The sequence below is a fragment of the Colobus angolensis genome, unplaced genomic scaffold (assembly GCF_000951035.1).
Source record: "Colobus angolensis palliatus isolate OR3802 unplaced genomic scaffold, Cang.pa_1.0 Scaffold4, whole genome shotgun sequence".
Classification (NCBI taxonomy): Eukaryota; Metazoa; Chordata; class Mammalia; order Primates; family Cercopithecidae; genus Colobus; species Colobus angolensis.
The window spans coordinates 6960817-6976259 of NW_012117376.1; the positions used below are offsets into that span (position 1 = coordinate 6960817).

Consider the following 15443-nt stretch of genomic DNA (forward strand, 5'->3'; position numbering starts at 1 on the left):
GGAGTCTTGCTCTGTCACCCAGGCTGGAGTGCAGTGGTGTGATCTCAGCTCACTGCAACCACCGCATCCCGGGTTCACGCCATTTTCCTGTCTCAGCCTCCCGAGTAGCTGGAACTACAGGTGCCCACCACCACGCCTGGCTAATTTTTTGTATTTTTAGTAGAGACGAGGTTTCACTGTGTCAGCCAGGATAGTCTCGATCTCCTGACCTCATGATCTGCCTGCCTTGGCCTCCCAAAGTGCTGGGATTACAGGCGTGAGCCACCGCGCCCGGCTGAGCTTAGTCTATTCTTAATCCTCTCCTGTGTTACCATGGACCTTCCCTTTCTGTTTCCCTCAGCTTCTAAGACCATATTCAATAAAGATTTTTTTAGCATCTACTACATGCCAGACCCTGTGTTAGGTGTTAAGGATTAACATGAATTGAATGTGTCATACATCATCTCTGCCCTTAAGAAACTAGGTCGAATTGTCCCGAAATGTGCTCAAAAGCCTATTAAGTGCTCAAGCCTCATCAGGACCTCTACTTTCCTCCAAGGATGCCTTATTCTTCTGCCCATGGCAGCCTGTATTAGTTCAGGGTCCTCCAGAGAAACAAAACCAATAGGAGGTGTGTCTAGAGAGAGAGTGTGATTTATTTTAAGGAATTGGCTCACACAGTTGTGGAGGCTGGAAAGTCCAAAATCACCAGCATAGGCTGGCAGGCTGGAGACCCAGGAAAGAATCACAGTTCAAGTCTGAAGGCAGGCTGCTAGCTGAATTCCCTCTTCTTCCAGGGATAGCAGGCTGCCTTTTCTCTTGAGGCCTTCAACTGCTTGGATGAGGCCCACCCACATTATGGAGGTCCTCATAATCTATTTCACTCAAAGCCTCCTGATTGAAATGTTATCGCCTCTAAAACATACCTTCACAGAAACATCTAGAATAATGTGAACTAACATTTGGCCATATGTCTAGGTATCACAGCCTAACCAAGCTGACACATGAAATTAACCATCACATGGCCATGCTGCTTGAGAGAGTTGCCTACACTAATTGCCTCCACCTCTCCCCTCTCATTAGCACCAAAGGCCACTTCTCTGCTCTATCCAGAAAGAAACTCCATCCCAGTCAACAGGACCTCTGGTCCTATGCCATGTTCTAGAATGTTCAGAGCCTCTGCTACCCAAGAGCTGCAGAGCAAGAATCTGAGAAGTGCCAGCCAAAACTTTCAAGCAGCCAGAAAGCCTGGGACCTAAAGAGAGCATGAAGAACTTATGCAGGGGCACCAGAGATGACACCTGGTGGCAGCAGCTTCTCCTGCTTATCCTGGTCCAGGGCCTGTGGCTTGGGAATATGTGGGAAGCAGTGGGTAAGAGCCTGAACCAGGCAGAGGACACTTGCAAGTCACCAATGGTCCTACTGATGAATCCGATGGACACTTTTTCATCTTTATCTTATTTGATCTATCAGGGATATCTGACCATTCTTGAGGCTCTTGGCTCTATGACACTGCCGCCTCCTGTAGAGCTTTTTGCTTTACTACTTTTTTGATCACTCCTCGGTTTCCTATAGGTTTTTTCTTTAACATCTGCCCTTCAAAAAGTGGTATTCCCAAAGGGTTTAATCCTCAATGCTCTTCTCTCTCTTTATGTGAGTTATTTCTACCTTCAGGGAAGGGGCATCACGACCTTTTCCAAATCTGGTGAAAGTAGTGGACCCTCTCCCGAGCTGGCTGCAAACACCCAGTACCTTGCGTATAATTTCAGGGGTTCACAGATGCTGCGATGCTTATCCCTGCTCTCCCACAACCTTCTTGACCTGGCAAAGCTCTACTCACCCTTGAGACCCAGATCAGACCTCATGCCACTCCCTGTGGGACCCTCTTTGACCCACTGTCTCCCCAAAGGAGGGTAAAAGACACTCCTCTACACTGGGCTGTATCTCAGCACCAGCCCACTGGGTTTAACGGCCGCTTCCCTGCCTGCCCGCCTGCAAGTCTGTGAAATGAGCTTCCTGAGGTCAGAGAACATTTCATGTTCTTCTTTGTGTATTCCACTCCATAGCAGAGCACCTAGCTCATAAAAGGCACTCAGCAGACGTTTGATTACAAACAATTATGTGAACTGAATCTATTTTCAAAGCAACCCTGTGAAATGCGTATCAAAATTCTTACTTTGCAGCTATAGAAACCAAGCCTCAAAGTGAATTATCCTTAGACCCAAAGTCAGGAAGGGGCAGAGCTGAGCCGGAAATCCTGGTCTGCTGTGGCCTTCGTAGCTCATTCTCATCTCACCATGCCAGGCTGCCTTGAACGCCTGTGGCCCACTAACAGCATGTCCCCTGCTCTTCCTAGCTCCCTCCACTGGAGTCAGGGTTGCTACTGCTGAGATTTACAAAAGAGAACCAGCCCAGAAAACACTAGATCTGGCCACAGCGAAGACTGGGTGCTTCCTCATCTTACACCCCCATCACCATTATCACCATTTGGGTCTTAGGTGGGATCCTCATGGACTTAAGTATTGGGCAAAGAGAACATCCCTTATGGTTCCTCATCTTCCCACAAATCAAAACCCAGAACGAAGCGAGAGGCCTGGCAAAAGCATCAGACAGGAGTTCAACCCCATGAGACCAGGGTGCCAGGCAGGGACAAAATGGACCTAAGGGCTAAGGATCAAAGCAGAAGCCCAGGCATCCATCAATTCATGTACTTACTCATTTGCTGAACCACTCAGCAGATATTTATCACACTCCTGCTGAATATCAGGCACTGGTACATATACCAAGCGTGTAGGAATAAGCAAAACAAAGTCCCTGACCTCAAGGAGCTTGCATTCAGCTGAAGGGTGATACGCAATAAACGAATACAGAAGTGCTATGGTGCGTTGGTTGGTGACAGTGCTATGAAGAGACGTTGAGCAGAGCAAAGGACCTGGAAGTACTGGCCATGCTGGCCCACTGGGAACTAAGGGAAGGCCTCACTGACATGGTTAATTTGAGGAGAGACCTGAGAAGAGGAGGGCAGGAGTTAAGGGATATCTGCAGGAACAATGTCCTAGGCAGAGAAGAAAGCAAGTGCAAAGGCCCTGGGGCAGGAACTTGCTTTGTATATTCATGAAACCTCCAAGAGGCCAGTGCAGCCGAGTGGAGCGAACTGTACCACTGGGAGGAAGGGGGAATCTGAGGGATACGGGGATAAGCGTGGTGACCTGCGAATACCACATCCCTCTTCTCTTCCCTGCTCATGTCTGAGCAAAATGTTAAACAAAACAGAGTGGCAGGTGGAGGCCCAAATATTACCTCGCTCACTAATAAAGGCTAAGTTGGAAAATGGAGCTGAATGCGAGAGTCATATGGAGGCTGCTATATGAACCCAGAATGAGATGAATTCACCCACCCACAGAGGTAACACTGCAGTGGGGCGTGCAGCCCTGCAATGTTGGGGATAACCTGCCTCCTCAACAGCTGAGAGCAGCCGAGAACATTGCTCCCTGCAGATAACTAGGTCCCTAGAAGAAGAAGGGATGCTTCTTGTGCAAGTGCAAGAAGGGAGTGCACTTACTGAACTCCCTTCCCATGGAAGGAATGGGAGGTAGTGGGTTCTCTCCAAACAGCAGCTCTGTTTCCCCAGTTTACCTGGGCCATTGGTGTAGCAGGGTGACTGAACTCTGCACCAGGCTTGGTTAGCATTCACTCTGGTTCTACAAGGTTGCCTCAGGAATGAGGATGGGCCTAAATCAGCTGACGTTTGGCCATCAGTATACTCAGCAATTAAGAATGGATCTAGGGGGCCAAGGGCATCAGAGGCAAGGAAAATAAGATAGCACTGACCACTCAGACCACAGAGAACCACAGTCCAGGTCTAACACCCTATGAGAAGTCATAGAATGATTGATCTCAAGTTGTCCAAGCCACACACATATCTTCAAGGAAGACAGAATGTTCCCCTGACAATTTCAGTTTATAAAGGTTTTACAGCAAAAGAGAGTAAAGTTAGACTTAGGGCTGAACTTCACTGATGTGCGTAAGAGATGCCAGGTGAGAGGTGGATAAATTTTGAGGGGTGTGGAATAGTAGGAGGGCTTACCTATCTTCTGTTTTGGTTGCAGCAATTACCTGTGGACACCCAGGCAACCCTGTCAACGGCCTCACTCAGGGCAACCAGTTTAACCTCAATGATGTGGTCAAGTTTGTTTGCAACCCTGGGTATATGGCTGAAGGGGCTGCTCAGTCCCAATGCCTGGCCAGCGGGCAATGGAGTGACATGCTGCCCACCTGCAGAAGTGAGTCACCCTTTCTTGCCCACTCCACTCCCCACCATCTCTGCCATATGCGGTTCTGTAGCTCGGAAAAAGAAGCCAGTGAATTCATTCCGGCATCATGCTGACCAGATAGGGAAGATGGAGCAGAGAAGGGTGGTAAAAGAGGACTTTCTCAACCCTTAGATAGAGCCACATAAAATTTCATCGTCATGGATTATATAAGGAAAGCAAAACTTCGTTTTATCTTTCAGGTCTTCTTCTGTACATTTTCATTGAACAAATAATGTATCCTTATCATATAAAGCCCCATTATTTTTTAACAGAGGTTTATTTTTCTCACATAAACAGGAAATCTAGAAGTACTATTATTTCTATGCTGCTCCATGAGATCGGGAGCAATATCTTGCTTTCCTTGTGGTTGCAAAATGGCTGCTGCAGCTCCCTTAGAACCACACTTAAGAGATCCCCATTCTTGATGAAAAAGCAGAGGGTTAAAAAGGAGAGCCTAAGAGTTGAGATAAAGGGGGTGAGGGCTGGGGGAAAATACACAGAGAGGAAGCCAAAGACTCAAAAAGCAGACAGAATAGAGAATGTCCTGGCTCCATTTGCAGTATTTAGGAAATAGCTTCTAACATTTCTAGAGGCTTTTGACAGCAGTGAAGCCTCAGAGAGGTTCATCAAAAGTAAAAATCCTTAAAGGCTTATCAAAGATTTTTTTAAAATACCTTCCTGCCCACTTCATATTATGAGTTTGAGACTCAGGTAAGATAATGGATTTGAAGATGTTTGGAAAGAAAAGTATAGTCATGGGTTATGAATAATATTGCCATTATTCTAAAATCTTATCCTGATTTTGAGTTAAACTGCTTTGGAAACACTTTTAAGATTTTAAAGTCAAATATATCCCCCAAGATATTAATGTGTCCCTGAAATACTCATAAAAGTGATTAAAACCATTTTCAAAAGAGCCCAACGCTGTTCAAGTCATTTCAAATGCATCAGTTTTACAATTGACAGGCTTTGCTGTGGGAGGCACATTGTGCTAGGATCAGACACATGGAGACTAGACATTCGTGCCCTCAAAGGACTCATGTGTTCAAACAAGTCACAGCACAGGCTGGTAAAGTCAGCAACAGCGATTCGTGCAAGGGAGTACCAGAAAGGGAGTCATCAGTCTGGGAAGAGGTGGGAAGGGTTCTCTAAGGAGGTGACGTCTAGCTGGACATGGAAGGATGACTCTTCTGACCAGGTAACCAAGCTGAGGGGAGAAGTCCAGCAGCCTCAGGACTAGCTCACCCTTCAGAAAAGGTCTGCTTCATTGCCTAGTTTTGCTCTAAATATTTTGCTATACTGGGAATCCATGCCTGTTTGGACTTCTGTTCAATTGCAGTCATCAACTGTACAGATCCTGGACACCAAGAAAACAGTGTTCGTCAGGTCCACGACAGCGGCCCACACAGGTTCAGCTTTGGCACCACTGTGTCTTACCAGTGCAACCACGGCTTCTACGTCCTGGGCACCCCAGTGCTCAGCTGCCAGGGAGATGGCACATGGGACCGTCCCCGCCCCCAGTGTCTCTGTAAGTAGATGTCACCTGCTCAAAATGACTGATGGGGTGGCCCATGTCAAAGAACAGTCCTGCCCTCTGTGCATGTGCATGTGTGTGTGTGTGCGTGCACATGTATGTGTTGCCTTACGGTGACAGTCACTCTGGCTACTCCTGGGATTTCAGATTCCTTCTTGAGCCCATGTTGGGTGACTTGCCATACCAATTTTTGTGTTCTCACTTTCCTAGCTAGAGGCCTGGTCCCTTTCCTCTCTAGAGTTACCACCCTCTTCAGCTTACAGAGTTCCCTTTTCTCAGAACTGGCTGCCTAGCGGGACACCATCTCCCAGCTTTACCCCTTCCTTGCCCTTACAGAAAGACAGCACATGAACCCCTTCCCTTTAAAGGACTGAGGGAGAAAAGTTCCAGACTCTGGAGGCAGACCAACTTGGACTGGAATTCTGGCTTTGCTACTGAACAAGTAGTATGGTTTGGGGAAAAGTTCACTAACCTCTCAGAACCTCAGTTTCTTTATCTATAAAAATTATGCCAGTACCTATTCCATAGAGTTATTAGAGGATTAAAGAAAAAAATCTATGAAAAGTGCCAGGATAGTATCTGGTACATAGTAGCTACTCAATAAACCATGACCACATTAATTATTGTTAGGAAAAGATATGAGGACAGCATGTTTTTTCAAAGGGGTTGGGGAGGTGCTCAGAATCCTGATGTGTTAGTCTGTTCTCCCACTGCTATAAAGAACTGCCCAAGACTGGGTAATTTATAAAGGAAAGAAGTTTAATTGACTCACAGTTCCACAGGCCAGGAAACTTACAATCATGGTGGAAGGAGAAGCAAACATGTTCTTCTTCACATGGTGGCAGGAGAGAAAAGAATGGACAAAGCTGGGGAAAAGCCCCTTATAAAACCATCAGATCTTGTGAGAACTCACTCACTATCACGAACAGCATGAAGGTAACTGCCCCCATGATTCAATTACCTCCCACTGAGTCTCTCCCACAACACGAGGAGATTATGGGAACTATAATTCAAGATGTGGTTTGGGTGGGGACACAGCCAAACCATATCACCTGACGTCTGGTCCCTGGCCTTACACGTCCTTATGAGAAGACAACCCCTTGGTTTCCTGCTCTCCTCTCTGGTTCCTAAAGGTGAATCCACACAGATTTCTCTCTCCCCCATCTTCCAAGAAGCAGAGAGGTGAAGATGCACTCAAGAGGGAGTACTGGATATGCAGTTAAGGCCATTCAGCAGAGTCCACCTACCTTTGGCAGATTATATACATTTTGTAGGCCCTCCAGTCTGGGCGACTGCATTTTTTATGCCCTAATGCCTGTAGGTCTAACAGGAGCCTAGTATAGCTGCTCACTGCTTGTAGTTTCCTTGCTTGAGAACTCTGGCCTGGCCATCCAATCCCATTTATGACCAGCAAATTGTTTGGGGTCAGAAATGGACACCATCTGTGTATGGTGGTGCCAGCTGAGATTAAGAGCGCCTAATGGGCTCAAATTGTTTTTTCTTCTGGTAAAATGCAACTTTTATCATAATAAAGTGACCATATCCATATTAACTTTTTGTCCCAATGCTTGTTTTATCTGAAGTTAATTCAGTCACATATTCAGGCTCCTCTTCTAACTCTATTTCTCTTGCTGCTCTAATTCTAGTTCTCTTGATGCTGCTTCAGGGGAGGAGTAAGCTCCTCCACTGAAGTCTTGAACCCATCAAAGTCATGCATGAGGGTTGGAATCAGCTTACTCCAAACTCCTTTCAATGTTGCTGTTGATATAACTAATAGTTATATATATTAATATACAGGCATACATTGGAGATATTGCAGGTTCAGTCCCAGACCACTGCAATGAAGCAAATATCGCAATAAAATGAGTCACACAAATTTTTCAGTTTTCCAGTATAGTCTAAGTGTGCAATAGCATCATGTCAAAAATATATGCATACCTTAATGAAAAATACTTTATTGCTAAAATATACTAACCATCATCTGAGCCCTCAGCAAGTCATACTCTTTGCTGGTGGAGGACTTTGCCTCGATGTTGATGACTGCAGACTGATCAGGATGGTGAAGACTGGTGTGGCTGTGGCAATTTCTTGAAATAACAACAGTGAAGTCTGCCACATGGACTGACTCTTCCTTTCATGAAAGGTTTCTCTGTAGCATATGCTGCTGTTTGATAGCATTTTATCTACACAGTATAACGCCTTTCAAAATTGCAGTCAGTCTTCTCAAATCCTGCTGCCACTTTATCAACTAACTTCATGTGAAGTTCTAAATCCTTTGTTGTTGTTTCAATAATGTTCACGGCATTTTCACCAAAAATAGTTTTCTGATTCTTCTTAGGAAACCACTTTCTTTGCTCATCCACAAGAAGCAGCTTCTCATCTGTTTGAGTTTGATCATGAGATTTAAATAATTCAGTCACACCTTCAGGTTCCACTTCTAATTCTAGTTCTCTTGCTACTTTTACCACATCTGCAGTGACCTCCTCCACTGAAGTCTTGAACCCCTCCAAGTCATGTGTGAGGGCTGGAATCAGCTTTTTCCAAACTCCTGTTAATGTTGATATTTGGACCTCCTCCTATGAATCACAAATCTTCTTAATGGCATCTAGAATGGTTAATGTTTTCCAGAAAGTTTTCAATATACTTGGCCCAGATCCATCAGAGGAATATACTATCCATGGAAGTTACAGCCTTATGAAATGTGTTTCTTACATAATAAGACTTGAAAGTCAAAATTATTTCCTGATCCATGGGCTGCAGAATGGATGTTGTGTTAGCAGGCATGAAAACAACATTCAATTCCTGTACATCTCCAGTTCTGATGTACAGGAACTCTCCATCAGAGCTCTTGGGTGACCAGGTGCATTGTCAATGAACAGTATTATTTTGAAAGGAATCCCTTTTTTCTGAGCAATAGGTCTGAACAGGGGGCTTAAAATGTCCAGTAAACCATGCTATAAACAGATGTGCTGTCATCCAGGCTTTGTTGTTCCATTTATAGAGCACAAGCAGAGTAGATTTAGAATAATTCTTAAGGGCCCTAGGATTTTCAGAATGGTAAATAAGCATTGACTTCCACTTAAAATCACCAGTCGCAGTCATCCCTAACAAGAGAGTCATTCAGTCTTTTGAAACTTTGAAGCCAGGCACTGACTTCTCTCTAGCTATGAAAGTCCTAGATGGCATCTTCTTCAAACAGAAAGCTGTCAGTGGCTCATGCTTGTAATCCCAGCACTTTGGGAGGCTGAGGCGGATAGATCATGAGATCAGGAGATTCAGACCACCCCGGCCAACATGGTGAAACCCTGTCTCTACTAAAATACAAAAAAACTAGCCAGGCGTGGTGGTGTGCACCTGTAGTCCCAGCTACTTGGGAGGCTGAGGTAGGGGAATTGCTTGAACCCAGGAGGCAGAGGAGGTTGCAGTGAGCCGAGATGGTGCCACTGCACTCCAGCCTGGTGACAGAGCAAGACTGTGTCTCAAAAAAAAAAAAAAAAGGCTGTTTTTTCTACCTTTAAAATCTGTTGTTTAGTGTAGCCACCTTCATCAATTAGCTTAGTTAGATCTTCTGTGTAACTTGCCAAAGCTTCCACATCAGCACTTGCTGCTTCACCTGGCACTTTTATGTTATAGAAATGGCCTCTTTCCTTAAACCTCATAAGCCAATCTCTGCTTGCTTTGCACTTTTCTTCTGCAGCTTCCTCAACTCTCTCAGCCGTCATAGAATTGAAGAGGGTTAGGGCCTTGCTCTGGATTCGGTTTTGGCTTAAGGGAATGTTGTGGCTGGTTTGATCTGCTGTCCAGATCTACCTACCTTCTATAGTAGGTGGAAGCCAAGGACAATGCTAAACATCCTACAATGCACAGGACAGCCCCCTACAATAAAGACTTACTCAAACTTTCTCCATATCAGCAATAAGGCTGTTTCATTTTCTTATTCATGTATTCACAGGAGCAGCCCTTCTAATTTCCTTCAGGAACTTTTCCTTTGCATTCACAATTTGGCTAATGGTTTGGCTCAAGAGGCTTAGCTTTAGGGCTGTCTCGGCTTTCGACATGCCTTCCTCACTAAGCTTTTAATCATTCCTAGCTTTTGATTTAAAGTGAGAGACGCAACTCTTCATTTCATTTGAACACTTATAGGACATCATAGGGCTATTAATTGGCCTAATTTTGATATTGATGGGTCTCAGGGAATAGGGGCACTCAAGGAGAGGGAGATAGACAAGGAATGGCCAGTCGGTGTAGCAGTCAGAACACACACAACATTTATCGATGAAGTTCTCCTTTTTATGTGTGCATGGTTCGTGGTACCCCAAAACGATTGCAATAGTGACATCAAAGATCACTGATCACAGATCACCATAATAGATGTAACAATAATGAAAGCCTTTGAAATATGGTGAGAATTACCAAAAGGTGATGCAGAGACATGAAGTGAGCATGTATTATTGGAAAAATGGTGCTGTTAGGCTTGCTCAACACAGGGTTACCAAAAACCTTTCATTTGTAAAAAAACACAACATCTGTAAAGCACACTAAAGCAAGGCACAATAAAACTAGGTGTACCTGGCCAGGTGCGGTGGCTCACGCCTGTAATCCCAGCTACTCAGGAGGCTGAGGTAGGGGAATTGCTTGAACCCAGGACGGATCACGGGGTCAGGAGATCGAGACCATCCTGGCGAACACTGTGAAACCCCATCTCTACTAAAAATACAAGAAATTAGCTGGGCGTGGTGGCAGGCACCTGTAGTCCCAGCTTCTCGGGAGGCTGAGGCAGGAGAATGATGTGAACCTGGGAGGCGACGGAACTTGCAGAGAGCAGAGATCACGCCACTGCACTCCAGCCTGGGAGACAGAGCAAGACTCCGTCTCAAAAAAAAAAAGCTAGGTGTACCTGTAACTTATAACTGGCTTCCTTCTTTTAGTATTGGCATGATTTTTTAATCATTTTACTTTTAACTGCTCTCCATGTAAAAAACAGGTAATTGTGATTTTTAAATCCTATCTGACAATTTTTTCTTTCAGGTGGAAGATTTAATCCGTTTGCATTTTTTCTTTCTTTTTCTTAGTGAAATATAATTCACACACCATAAATTCATTCTTTTAATGTGTACAATTCAGTGATTTAGTGTATTCACAAGGTTGTACAAGCATCATCACTGTCTAATTCTAGAACACTTTCATCATTCCCAAGCAGCCCTTAAAAGTCACTCCCTATTGCCCACCCCCACCCCAGCTCCGGGCAACCTCTAATGTACTTTTCTGTCTCTATGGATTTACCTATTCTGGACATTTCATATAAATGGAATTATATGTGTGTCTTTTGTGTCTGGCTACTTCCACTTAACATAAAATTTTCAAAGTTCATCCATGTTTTAGCATACATCAATACTTTATTCCTTTTGGCCAAATAGTGTTTCATGATATGAATATCCATTCGACAATTGATAGATGAATTGGGACTATTATGAACATTTCCACTTTGGGACTATTATGTTTCCATTTTTTAGCTATTATGAATTATGCTGCTTTGAACATTTGTGTATAAGTTTTTGTGTGAACACGTGCTGTCAATTCTCTTGGGCATATACCTTGGAGGGAAATTGCCAAGTCATGTAGGAACTCTATGTTTAACTTTTTGAGGAACTGCCTAACTGTTTTCTAAAGTGGTTGCACCATTTTCCATTTCTACCAGCAGTGTGTGAGGATTACAATTTCTCCATATTCTTTCCTATGCTTGTTATTGTTCATCATTTTTATTATAACCATCCTAGTGGATGTGAAGTGCTATCTCATTGTAGTTTACATTTGCATTTCTCTAATGACAAATGGTGTTAAGCATCTTTTTATGTGTTTACTGTGTAACAAATCATAGTGACTTAATGCAACAGCCATTTTCTTGCTTATGATTGGCAATTCTGGCAGGATTTAGTGGAGACAGCTCATCTCTGCTCCACATGTTATTGGCTATTGTGGCTCAGGTGGGCCTAGAAGATCCGAGATGGCCTCACTCACATCGTGGCACTGGCTGTCAGCTGGGGCATTGTGATTGTTCTCCACATGGTCTCTCCCCTCATTTGAGTTCTTGTCATTTGGTAGTCTCTGCCAAACTTCCTTACATGGTGGCATAGTACTCCAAACAATGAAGGTAGAAGCTGCCAAGCCTCTTAGGATGTAACTTGGCTCAACATCACTTCCACCATGTTTTGTTATTCAAAGCAAGTCACAAGGCCAGCCTGATTCAAGGGGAGGGGAAAGGGGAAACAGGCTCTACTCCTTGATGGGAGGAATTGTTAGTAGCAGCAGTCTGCAGATAATCTACCATAAGCATTTAGAACAATGTTTGACCCATATCAAGACCACACAGAGAAGTGAAGATACCTATTCTTACCATCCCAGTGCCAACCAAAATTCATCATCAGGGTCAGCACTGGCAAAACCCAGGTTTTACCACTTGGTCACCTGTTGTGGTCTGCCTCCATGCTATGCCCTGTGTCCTTTCTGGGTACCATGTCTACAGGGATCTCCTACCAGACTCCAAGATTTAGTCCAAATCATTATCATCTCTCCTTGAACTACTGCAACAGCTCCCTCTTTCTTGTACCACCTGGTCCTTTCTCTACACAATAGCCAGTATAATCTTGTTAAAATGTAAATCAGATCATATAACTCCAGTGGCTTCCCAAGATGCTCATAATAAAATCCAAATTTCATGCCATGATCTGGCTCGTAGTGACTTCTCCACCCTTGTCTTCTTCCATTCTGTCCTGGCTCATTCCAGTCCAGCATTCCTGGCTTCCTTGCTGTCTCTCAAACATGGCAAACTCACTCTGGCCTCTGGCCCTTTATACCTGATGTTCCATCCCCCACAATACTCTTCTCCGAGATTTTGTATGGCTGGCTTCTTCACATCATTCAAGTCACTTCTCAAAGTCACTTGATCTTCCCTGATGACCCTGTTCAAAAATAGCACCTTCATCTCATCCCAGAACACCTTTTCCTGACACAGCTTTACTTTTATTCATAGCACCCCCCTGGAATTACCTACTCATTTTCTTACTTGTAATCTCTGTTCCCCATGAGAATATAAGCACAGACTTTGTTCTCACAAACATGCGGAGTGCCTAGCACATGACAGGCACTCAATAAATGTGTGTTGAGTAAATGGGAGAATCTTAGGATCAACTTGTGACAAAATCAATGGGAAAGCCAACCCCAGTGATGTTGAAAGCATTGCCCTGCCCTCGCCTAGACATCTCAGTTCTGGTGTTCTAATCTTGTCACTTGTTTTCACAGTTATACTTCAGTACTTTAGTAAAGGGAACTTGCATACTGTAGGGCACAGGTTGGGGTCAACTGATGAAGCAATTGTACGATGTAGCTGGAAAAGGACTATAATTGGTTCCTGTTCTGAAATCTGGGGCCAATGAATACAGTCCAAGGGTGACAGAGCTCCCATTTTTGTCTTGTGTATACTCTGTGTACCACCTTCCTGCCCAGAGACATCTTGAGTATGAGGAAATAGGGAGAGGTAAGCACAAGAGACAAGAAAGAAAAAAAATCTAATGTTATTGTGTATCTGCTACATGCTAAATAGGTATTATTCCTCATTTCATAGATATGGAAACTGTCCACTGAAGTGGATGGGCATTGTCTGCCAATGCCAGTTGGGTGTGTCAGCAGGAAGTTTGCTTCAGCAGATACCCTTGGGTTTCTCTTCTTCCCTGCCTCCTGCTTCAAGAAGCCTGGCATGGATTGTGTGATGGTGATCCATCCCTGTGCAGAGTCACTGAGATGTTTGCTCTTCCCCCACAGTGGTGTCCTGTGGCCATCCGGGCTCCCCGCCTCACTCCCAGATGTCCGGAGACAGCTATACTGTGGGAGCAGTGGTGCGGTACAGCTGCACTGGCAAACGAACTCTGGTGGGAAATAGCACACGCATGTGTGGGCTGGATGGACACTGGACTGGCTCCCTCCCTCACTGCTCAGGTATGGTGCATGGCGTTGAGGAAAGGGCTCCAATGGAATGCTTGACTGATGGGAGGTGGACGAGCCCCCAAGGTGTGAGAGTGATCGATGGATGTGAGGGAATCAGACCTCGGAACCCTTATATCTTTCCTCACAGGTAGAGAGCACAGCGAGACAAAGTCCCAATGGAGCTTTATCCTCTGGTGGGCTGAGTCCAGCTTTATCCCCTCAGTCAGCTCTGACCATGCCCAGGGATTGCAAAACTAGGAAGGGCACAACTTTTTAGGTCAACCTGTGATCCTGTCCAGATACTTGGTTTTATGAGTTCCTGGGGACAGTTCAAGTCTTTCTGATCAACTCAGGTCCAAGCCCACTCCTGTGCTCTTTACTTCTCTGTTTCAGACTCATAGGCCCCAGCTTCCTTCCCTTTCTTATCACTGCCCCTCAACTTGTCCTATGTCCTGGCTACCTAGTGGGATGCAGTCTTCTTCCCTACTGCCTTGAAACACCAGTCCCCAGACTTTTCCTATTAAGTTCATTTTACTGCTAATGAGGACACTGACAGATGCTATCAAAATAGCAAATATAGAGAACTGCCAAAGGTCCTATAGCCATAGTATCCAAACCAGAAATGAATGTGTAATGTCATATGACAGAGCAAAATTTTGCAAATGAATTGTCCTGCTAATAGCAGAAACCACGAGGCTAAAATATTAGCACCTGGCAGCTTTGTCTTCTTTGAGGGAAGCCTGCCTGGCCCTAGGAAGGGATTCCATGTTGCCCGCAAGAGGGCAGCTGCTTGTGAAGCTTGATGCTCCTCAGAGGGCCCACCTTGGCATTGAAATTAACCCCTAGCCCTTCCCATGCCAGATCCCTTCAGAGGAAAGGATCATGACCTCCTCCTAATACAGAAGCCTTCTCCTTGATGTGGGACCTTACCCATAAGATGTGCTACTGTTCTTGAAGTTTGACATTCCCAGATGAGCCTGCCTCCCAAAAGTTAGGTCACTGCCAGAATATTTAACGAGATATTCATTAGATCTCTCCAGAAAGAAGAGAGTCCCAAAGCCACTATTTCAAAGGGCTGTTGGTTGCCCAGGAAATCCCAGACACATCACTCTATATGACCACCCAGGACTTTGGCCTCTCACCCCTAATAATCTCATTAATCACCTAATTAAGGAACTGGGCAGGACTTTATAGGAGCCATGATGACTCATTTAGCTGGGCTAGAGGAAGGCCTGTTAACTGCGCCCTGGCTTATTTCTGTTTGGACATCTGGTGGAAGTGATAGGCAATACAGCATGAGAGGACAAGGGTCATGTACATTGCCTCTCCAGCCTCCTGGAGCTCTCTGAAAACAGAATTAGAAGGGATTCAATCTACACGAAGGCTGGACAATGAGTGAACCTTAAATCCCTTGGATGAGAACATGAGGGATGAGAAGAATAGGTGATTAGGAAGAAACATTAGGTATATACCACAGATCTAGAGATAGTTCCTCCCTTCCTGAAACAGATGTCATCTTTTGCAGTGGCATGTCCTGCCAGTCCTATGAAATACACATTCATGAATTCCAGGTCAGAGTTTTTAGTCGCATTGTGTGCAAGCAGTGGACTCAACTGTTGCACAACAAAACCTCCTAA

At 44.8% G+C, this 15443-nt stretch overlaps 1 protein-coding gene across 1 annotated transcript in view; it reads left to right on the forward strand.

Moving 5' to 3' along the window:
• The window catches only part of CSMD2 (CUB and Sushi multiple domains 2), a 621011-nt gene that overhangs the window by 571481 nt on the left and 34087 nt on the right, over positions 1 to 15443 (forward strand). Inside the window, exons 54-56 of the mRNA XM_011955655.1 lie at positions 4089 to 4262; positions 5632 to 5820; positions 13645 to 13818. Coding sequence (XP_011811045.1) covers positions 4089 to 4262; positions 5632 to 5820; positions 13645 to 13818 — 537 coding nt within the window. The remainder of the gene's footprint in view (positions 1 to 4088; positions 4263 to 5631; positions 5821 to 13644; positions 13819 to 15443) is intronic.